At 35.7% G+C, this 10,153-nt stretch overlaps 1 protein-coding gene across 1 annotated transcript in view; it reads right to left on the bottom strand.

Moving 5' to 3' along the window:
- Positions 1 to 1,564: 1,564 nt before the first annotated feature.
- GABRA6 (gamma-aminobutyric acid type A receptor subunit alpha6) overlaps positions 1,565 to 10,153 on the bottom strand; it is a 13,339-nt gene continuing 4,750 nt past the window's right edge. Inside the window, exons 8-9 of the mRNA XM_035012414.1 lie at positions 9,621 to 9,880; positions 1,565 to 1,840 (exon numbers count right to left, since the gene is read on the bottom strand). Of these exons, the coding sequence (XP_034868305.1) occupies positions 1,565 to 1,840; positions 9,621 to 9,880 (536 nt within the window). The remainder of the gene's footprint in view (positions 1,841 to 9,620; positions 9,881 to 10,153) is intronic.

Below are 10,153 nucleotides of genomic sequence, written 5' to 3'. Positions count from 1 at the left end.
GCCCTTAGCAAAACGCTATTTTAATTACCCTCTAATTTGTTGGGCTGTAGAATTTTTGCATTTTTCTGGATTAAGTCAAGAGTAGTAATCTCAAAATATTTCTTTCTGGATTCATAGCTCAGGGTGACCTCAATGATATTTAAGGCCCAACAACAGCTAATGAAGGGTTTATCAATTTGGACAAACCACACTACATGCTTTTTCCTATGCCTTGTTCCTGTTTCCCTAAGACTATTTATTCTATGTGGGAGAAACATGGCTAGAGTCAGCATCAGGAAGAGCGGGGATAGCAGAAAGAGAGAAAAGTAATCTCATTCATTTATTTTTCAGCTTTATTGAGGTATAATTGACAAAATTGTAAGGTACTTAAAGTGTACAATGTGATGATTTGATATATGAATACATTAGGAAATGATTCCCCTCACTGAGTTAGTCAATTAACATATCCATTACCTCACATATTTACCTTTTTAATTTTTTTTTCTTGAGAACAGTTAAGTTCTCTCTTACGAAACTTCAATTATACAGTACAGTGTTATACTATAGTTACCATGTTATTTATTGGATACTCAGACTGTATTCATCTTATAATTGAAAGTGTGTTGAGTGAGCAGGAAGGAGATGAAAGATTGATTCTGAATATAAACTCGACTCCTTGTTTAGAGTGAGGTGACTGAGCCCACCTGTCCTGTACCTTCTACTTGTCAGAATCACCAGGGACACTAACATTGAGTAGAGGTAGTCTCTTCATTTCTTCATGCTTAAGAAAAGTCTTCTCCCTAGCTTTATTAAACAGAGAGAACCATGTTTATTGTTGTTTTCTTTAGTGGTATACATAGAAACGTAGAAAATATGAGATATAGCCACAGTCATAATAGAACAAGTCTTCATTATAGTTACAATTTTTTCTACAATTTCATGGGATTATGATGAGCATATTATTTTGAAAGAAGAGCCTACTGAGATAAAACAGCACTGTATTGCAGTCCAACTAAAGCTATGTACATATGCATACTTATTTATTTATTCATTTACTTATTGAGGTAAAATAGCATCACAACAAATGGCTAAGCTCAATACAGGCTTGATACTGAAAACTATTTTATTAGCATAAGGGCCTCCAACATACTGGTATTAACCTACTGATAAATATTTAGACTATTTATATTTTGCTCTCTTTGACAACTAAGCCGAAATAAACATAGTTTAAGGCAACCTTTGGAAGTGTCAGCATTTCTTATTTTATCTTCTTTGTGGTAAATGCTATTCACAGTGACAATTAAAATATTGAACAATGAAGGACAAAGATTGGCAAATTCATCTTGAGTCCATCTTATTCTCTTACCAATTTTTTCTCTAACATACAGAAAAGTCATATTTTTCAACAACCTTCAGCTTACAGTTTTGAGGAGTAACATTAGTGCTTTTTGGCCCAGACGTGCTTACTCAAAGCTATGTGTTACAGATTTTCAGTGTTCAGAAAAGCATCTATACAAGTGTTAATGCTATTTAAAAAATTTCAGAAAATGAGAACTTACAGAATACAAGTTGTCCTGGCTTCAAGCTATTCAACACTGCTGCTCACTTCCATCGTGTCTTTGGAAAGATAAACTACCCAGTATACAAGGTTAAATCCTGCAAATGCAACTGGGAAGAGAATCCGAGAATACTGGTCTATTTTACTGGTGCCTCCAAAGGCTGGAGAGAGTGGTGGGGGTGTGACAGGTGTTGATTGTAAGATAGGAGCTCTGGTGAGGACTTTGCTGGCCTCAGGGGATGGAACTATCGGCAAAGTCAGAGAGGTGATTCTTTTCTTCAGATGATACTTGGAATCAGGATGCTGTAGGGAAAAGACATAAATATTCAGCCTAGGTAAAAGACTAGAGATCACTTAGTTGTTCACTTTTTCACCATGAACAGATATTTATTGACTACTTACTATGTAAGATAAAATATTAGCAAATTCCTTTTTTTAATATTAGCAAATTCTTAGTATTTGATGGTGCTACTTTTCCAAGGAAGTGGTAAAACAAATTTAAAAAAATGATTTGCAGCCATCCAACATCCTATAATCTCATACATCAGCAATTGATGCCAAGCATATTCCACGTCCCAGAAACTGTGTTGACCACTGGGCCATTAGGAAGAAATGAACCAGGTTGCATAGGCTTATCCACCCCCTTCTCCTCACCGGTGATGCATAAGCCTATAGGGCAATGTGTGTGGGCAATGAGAGGGCATTTAAATTTGGAATATATGGACAAATAATTAATACAAGAAAATATAACAGTTCAGTTAGTTGATATCGTTCTTCTAGCCTACATCCTCATCTTCACAGGTTCATATATTTGAACCAGCTGAGATAACAGCAACAAAAAATATTAAGGTGCTCATTTATGTGAAAACCAGTGACAAAGTGTCAATACCCTTAAATTGAGTGGGATGACTGTTCATCCCTTGAAATACAACTGCCTCTTAAGCCCAGAAGTTCTATATTGAGCGCTTTCTGCTTCCCATTCAGAACTTCTCCACTGGTCTCATCTCCCTCCATCCTAAGTCACCAAAATATGATTCATTTACTGACCTCAGAATTGTCAGAATTATTATATGTTCCTTTTTATCATTAGAAATCATAAGACAACAATTTTTAGTCCTGAAAAGGATATTTAGCACATTAATTGTTAGGTGAAAAGGCTAAGTCCAGAGAGTGGAGCTGGAAATGCCTCGCCCGTAGTCACACAGCTAGTAATAAACTACCCTGGTCAAATGCAATGCTTGTTTCATCATCCCCACATTTTCTTGTCTTCACTCTAAAGTACTGGGTGTAGTTCAGAGACTCTAATTCTGTTTGCTTTAGACTCCTTTCATACTGTGGAGACTAGAGGACCTTGCTCTGATTTGTATCTTTTCTTGTCTATATCCTGTAATAGTCGCTCTCCTTGTGACCAGGTTGCCCTTGCTGGGTCTCTGCCTTCAAACACTTGCTGTACATTATCTCTGCTCTTGTAAAACTGCCTTGTTTTCTCCCTGGCAACAAAATCACCACTTTGATGCCTGGCAGGGTATGTTACTCACATGGGCAGACTCCCGTGGCTTTAGCCAGCAACCCCGCAGAAACAGGATGAGACAGCCACCTCCCCTGTGCCGGCTGAGCCACAGGACCAGAATGACCTGCCGATGTGGTGACATTTGGAGTGCGAGAAACAGAGATTCCAAGAACCTCTTCTCTCTGTATTCCCCTTTCGAATTTTGCTATTTGATTTGTCATGGAATTTACTGAGTATCTAAATAATAATAGTCATCATTGAGAGTTCAAGCCCAGTATGCATTTAGAGGCCATGGGAAAATCTCCCTCTTCATTGAAAACACAAATGAGTCTCTGATTTCTTATGACCGTGGTGAGTTGCAAGGAAAGAATACCTTTACTTGTTATGTGTTGGCCCAGGATTGTGCTAGGGTCTCTTGACATAATTAAATAAAGAAGATAGAAGGTAGAAGATAATTTAAAATAGTAGAGGCCTCAGTCTGCTGATCTTAGGAAATAAGTGGCACTTCCTACTAAAAACATGTGACAGCTAAGGACTGCTGTGCCCAGAGTCACGAGTCAGCATGTGGATAGGACCAGAGTAGTGATATTTTGGTCTCAGTGCACGCTGCCTGTCTTAGAGAATAAACATAGCACCTTCTTTCCAGAGTTTCTATCATGTATCTCAGACTCTGATTTGAATTTTCAGCCATTAACAATGTTATTGAAATATTCTCCACCTGAAAGAGCAAAATGTGTTACTGTTTCATTTTCCAAAAAGAGTTATCCTCCTCCCAGATACATGGAATATTAAAATATTTTACTTTAGTAAAATTTCTAAGGATCATGATGGAGTAAAATGAGGGCAAGCCTGTGGAGCAGATACTCTTTCTAAACTCATGATTTTTAATAGCATGCATCCCCTGTGTTTATTTCTTTTTTTAAGGAGAAAGAGGGCAGACATGAAAAAGTTCGTTGAGACAAAAAAGTAATTATAAAACATAATCTACCATAAAGATGTAGGGCATTGTTTTATCTTCCCCTCTTTAGAGCTGTGGGGGAAAAAAGTTAATTGTCAATCTTTTGGCATTGTCACAATGTCACACATGACTTAATAAGAATTACCAAATGACCCTTGTCCAGAGTTCAGCAACATCACTCAAAAATACCATGAAAAATTTAATAGCACTAGGCTGGAATGAAAGATCCCCTACCACAGGATTCACCCTTTCCTCATCTACTTTTCCAAACAGTCTCTATGGAGGGTTGAGTAAGAGTTAAGAGAGGACAAGAGAGTCAGAAAGCCCTCGATTGCAATTCCATATATACTACTTACCTGCTATATGTAGTTCCCATCTTTAAAGCTAGGGAAGATTATTACTTTCTCTATAAGTTTTTCTTTTCTTTAAGAATTTGAGAAAGAAAATGTAAGGTATAAATTTATAGATAAGATAGATGGACATTAGATATATATAATATATATCATAGATATACTAGGAAGAGAACACTTTTTTGCCTACTTAGGTGTTATAATTTGTTCAGCAGTTATCACATTCTTCCTTGTAAATATTATTTCTGTTGCACCTTATCTCCTTTCCTGACATGAAATCTCCTTATTGGTAGAGGGCATATTATTTTCAAGTATAAGTGTTCCACAGTGCCTAGTCAGTGCACAGAACATAGTATGTGCTTGATAAGCATATGCTGAATCAACAAATGAATGAAAATATAAACATTTCCAGGATTTCTTAGAGTAATCAGGCAAGGAGAAGAAAATAAAAATTTTGATGATTATTTTACATTATATTTTAGTGTATTGTTTCATATTACAAGTACCATATATAAATGCTTACAATTGACAAGCACTACACAGCATTTTGCATGCATTATTTTGCCTATTCCTAGAAAAAAAACTATAAAATATAAAATTTTTATTTTCATTTTAAAGATGAGCAAATGAAGGCTTGAGTGGGAAGCTCACGCAGTAACTGGCAGTGTCTGATGTAATAACTCTCGGATGTTAAGATCACACTCTTAATAATTATTATGGTTTCTTCCCATCAGCTTTAAGGTTCAGGGCATGGTTTCTCAAACACAGAACTATTGACATTTTGGGTAGGATACTTTTTTGTTGTGGAGGATTGTCCTGTACATCATAGGATGTTGAGCAGCATCCCTGGGTTCTACTTCTACCCACAAGATGCCTGTAGCATCTCCCCCCCCCCAAGTTGTGACAACCAAAAATATCTCCAGACATTGCCAAATATTCTCTGGGGAGAAAAGTCACCTACCACTGAGTATCACTGGCTTAGAGTTACAGATATCTCACTGTCCAACAGCAATTGGGGGTGTTTCCAGCAGGCAGCAAATATGATATGTTCAAGGAAATGCAAGAGGCCTGGCTAACCTACATGCTGGATAATCAGCTCCTGCATAATTGGGAATTGGCAGTACAGGAAACTGGACCCCAATCTAGAAGAATCACATTGAATTTCTGAAGTGAAAAGAAAGCCAATTTTGCAAGCCATTCAAGATACAGGTTTGCATCAGACCCCGCCTGTTCTATTGTAACCCCGGCAGCTTCAGCTGATGGTAAAATAGGTTTTTGTCAGAGTCCAGATGAGGGCTCAGCTTGGGGCTGTCACTGTTTTGAGTGGAACGCCTGTGGTTTTGAATTTTTCCAGGGCTCCCCTGCTGCTGAATGCCATCCTACTTTGGGTATTTATAGAGCATTGCTTTGTTTTAAGTAATGCCATATTGCAAAGGTACTTTGAGTCAAACTGGACTTTATGACAATCAATTATTTGATGTAAATATAAGACATTTGTAAAGTACTTAAAGCAATTTTTATACAACATTCAGTGAGTCTAATATGTTAAAGAAGAGGGGGCAATGGGTTACCTCTCAAGAGAGATATTCTAACCATGGCTGCATTATCCAATGGACAAACAAAGCACCTGGTTTTAGAACCAGCAAACAAGGGCACTAAATATAAATTTGAAAATACTTAGTACTTAATATTTTTTAAAAAACTATTATATTAATTATTGTGGAGGAAATAAGAATTTCAAATCAAATTTTCTTGCATCTAAATAATAGCTGGTAGAATTGGGACAGAGACAATTCCAGAATTTCTATAAAGAAGCAGCTTATTGGCAGCAATCTGGTGGGTCTGTGGTGCTAAGTACATGTCTAGAAACCATATTGGAATGTTTGGAGGGTAAAGAAGGGAATACTGGATGGGGATTTGATAGAAGGTATGGGGAAAGAACTAACCACCTACACCCCTTATCTAATCCACCCTACCCTCTCTGTAAGTTATGAAATAGCACAACCATGGTGAAGGGACTCAGTCTCTGATGGGCTTAATTCAGCCCTTAGTTCTACAGAGTAATGACAGTCTTCAAAGAAATCTCGGCAATATTTGGAAATGGGAAGTAAATCTTTCAGTATTCTATGCTTCATATCTCTCTACATAGGTGGAAGGCAACATGATAATGACCCAGCAGATCATCCCAACCTTGAAAGGGAATATAGAAAGGATATGTCTTATTTCCCTCTCTATTTCCAGGTTGCTAGCAACTGACTTAGTGTTTCCAGAACAGGACCAGGCTAATCCTTCTGTTCTCAGCTGAGGAAACACTTCCTCCAGAATGATGATCCCTCCAGGCTGTGTTCAGTACTCTTGCATGGCTCGTCTTTAACCACTATACATCTCTAACCACAGCCTTTATCATAGTGTACTGTTATGGCTCATTGGTTTGTCTTTCTTCCTGTTCAGCAAGAAGCTAGTGAGGGAAGAGGCCATACTGATGCGACACACTAATGTATCCCCAGCATTCTGCAAAGGATATGGAACATAAGCGCACCTAACAAGTGCTTATAGTATGAATAATTCATTGAAGTCATAGCTACTCACTACATGGATGCCGGATGAAAAGGAAAAAAAAAATAGTGAATAAACAATGTAATCAGTATAAATATAATTATTGTCCTGACGAATGAAATTTTGGCCAATTTTGTTTGTAGATGATTTACCAAGAATGTCACATCTCCTGTGAAAAAGGAAAGCCACATTGGATGTGTCGATGGGTGGGGGGAATTCATTCTTAGGAACATAGTAATGAGAGTTTAGACCTTTAAAATAACAAGGAAACTAGCAAAACATCCAAAAAGTGATTGAGGTCCAAACTTGGTCTCACACGCAGAGTAAGTATACCCCAGACACATATTAATTTATGATACATGAAGATAAGAATAACTCTCTAATGCCAAGACAGCATACCAGATAAAAGCAATAAGGAAAGGTACCATATAAGCAGGAAAGAAGCTGTGGGTAATTTGTTCTCAAAATCTAAAACAAAAAACAACAACAAAAAAACCCGGTATCTAGTTCCAAATGCCTTAAAACAGAAAGATCATTAGTAAACCAAGCGCTTCTGAGGATTTAGTTTTAGATGTCTCTTTGGGTTTGAGTATTAGATTTAAAACTCCTGAATTTCTTTGTCTTTATTATATTAAATTTCAAGGCCAAAATCAAAGTGATAAACTTTGTCCCATATTCATTCTAAGTAGTTTCTTGTGAAAAGCAATTAGGACATTAAAATATAACTTAGAATCACATGAAACATCTAAGCACTTAATTTTATTTCAACCTCACCACATTGGTTTGCTATTTCAATGTCCAACTTACTCAAATAACATTATTTTGATGACAACTGAATAGGCCTTTTTAAATGTCATGGTATTTGAAAGAAAAAATGGCCTAGCAATCATAATATATACATTGTGTTGTATAAATTGCAAATGTATAATTTATGTTTGTTCCTTTACATTATATAAAACAAATTGCCAAGGTTTGACATGAATAAATAAAATGAAAATGTTCTTTGTAATCATCTATATTTATTTTTGGTACCTACAAGGTTTGTATTGTTAAGTTTGCTTATTTTGGTTTTTATTTTTATGCTTTGACCTACCCTTTCAGAAACAAAATGCTGCTTTTCAATGCCTTAAAATGTTTCAAGTGAAGCCAGGTTTAGAAATAAAATTTTTCATAAGAAAAAAGTCAACTTGCAAGAAAAAAGTACTTTGAGATGATTTAAATGCATTTTTTAATCTAGCTTCCCAAAGGACCTGCTCATTATATGTTACTATTTTAGAATTGTGGAAGATAGCTATATGAAGACCTGAGATCTTAAATTCCATCTTATTAATAAATTATATCTTTAAAATAAAAGACAAAGAGAATACTAACTCTCTGCTTTCTCCAAGGATTTGAAATCATATTTCTCTCAGGAATACATATTTCAAAAAAGTTGAAGTAAGGAAGTTGGTCTTTCTTTTTATCTCAATATCAGATCAATGAACATATTCAAAATCATTGGACTTATTTTTTTATCTTGTTTCTCATGAATTTCTCTTTTCAATTTTACTGCATTTCTGGAAGGAAACTGTTAAACTGCATTCTGATAAATATGAATTCTTCATTTATAGATATATGTTAAGGTGATATGTGACCACTGGGCAATATGTTGATTATATACCCATATTAATACAGATGGCTTATAACATAATAACTTTTATTTTTACCAACATAAACTAATTCTCAAAAACATTTTCTGAAAAAAATTATTTTCAAGTGTTTTGGATTGAGTCTTCAGACTATCATCCTTTTGCTATAAAATTTATATTTTTACGGCCTTTAAAAATACACATATATAAAGAAAACATCATTAGGTCAAGGGAAGAATTTTGGGAATGACCTCACATTCTGAAAATGTTTTATCTTGTGGTGTGCACTCTTTTATATATCAGCCTTTGAGGATTGTTGGAGAGGGGATAGTCTCTGCCTCTGTAAATCTGTGTGTATTGGACTTCTGCGATCAATTCCTAGTTTTTCTACCGACTAGTAAATAACATCTTCCCTCTCCAAGATACTGTTTTTGATTTGTAAGCAGAGGTAATTAGTCTGGATCACTGGATGGGAAACTTTTTTTCTTAATTTTATAGCTATTTATCACTGATTATAAGTCTTTGAATAAAAACACTTTAAGATACATGTATTTAATATACAAATGTGAACATGAGTGTTTTCATGAAAATCAAAAACCGGGCTTATGATTCAGCATTCGTAGAACCTAATATTCACATCTTGCCTTCATGGAATGAAGTAGCAAGCAGATTTCTAACAAATCCATTCTATAGGAGTCCCTGTTTATTTCCCTCAGACTCTGAAGCCTCATTAGGAACTTTTTTTTTTTTTCACTTTATTCTCCCTAGTTGGTATAAGTAAACCTGTTCAAAGGAAACATCTAAAGGCTGAGAAGAATGTTCTCATCTTCTCTGAGAGCTCAGAATCTGCTAGTACCAGTGAGGATGATAAAAGAAGAATGCCAAAAGTTTAGAGCAAAGATAAATGAAGGATTATTGCTTGTTTTTTTGCTATGAAGTAGGAAAAGAAGTTGGTCTTAAAATCAGAATTATGTAACTTGTACTCAACTAATAGTACTTTTGGACTATTTAGTTGTTTGTGATCACTGTTAGGCTGCCTTTTCCTATATTGATGGGTAACATTAGAAAAGTAAACAATTACCAAAACAATCTCAGCTTCCAACGGTTCGCTGGCTTTTGATATTGTCACTGGGGGTGAGGCTGCAATCTGTGCCCTCCTTTTGGCCTTCTGTGTCTGAAGATTGGTAAAGTAGTTGACAGCCGCGAACTCAATAAGAGCTGAGAAGACGAAAGCAAAGCAAACAGCTATGAACCAATCCATAGCGGTTGCATACGACACTTTTGGCAAGGAGTGCCGGGCACTGATGCTTAATGTGGTCATGGTTAAAACAGTGGTGATCCCTAAAGTGAAAAAGAATAAGAAATGCAGTATTAGCATTTGGAATCCAATAACAACATCAAATGAGAATGTGTCAGTGGATTAAACACTCTGCAAATGTAATTTTTGTTCTTGTTTTATAATTGTTCACAATTATTATCATAGGTATTACCATGTTTGTATGTTTCAATACCTAGTATGGTGCCATATACACCATACTTGCTCAAAAAATATTTTCTGATTTGATTTAGTTTAACTATTATATAGTTAAACTCATGAATAATTCTAGTTGTTTA

Source organism: Mirounga leonina, unplaced genomic scaffold (assembly GCF_011800145.1).
Source record: "Mirounga leonina isolate KUSES-001 unplaced genomic scaffold, KU_Mleo_1.0 Mir_104, whole genome shotgun sequence".
Taxonomy (NCBI): Eukaryota; Metazoa; Chordata; class Mammalia; order Carnivora; family Phocidae; genus Mirounga; species Mirounga leonina.
This window is presented reverse-complemented; position numbering and strand designations above follow the sequence as displayed.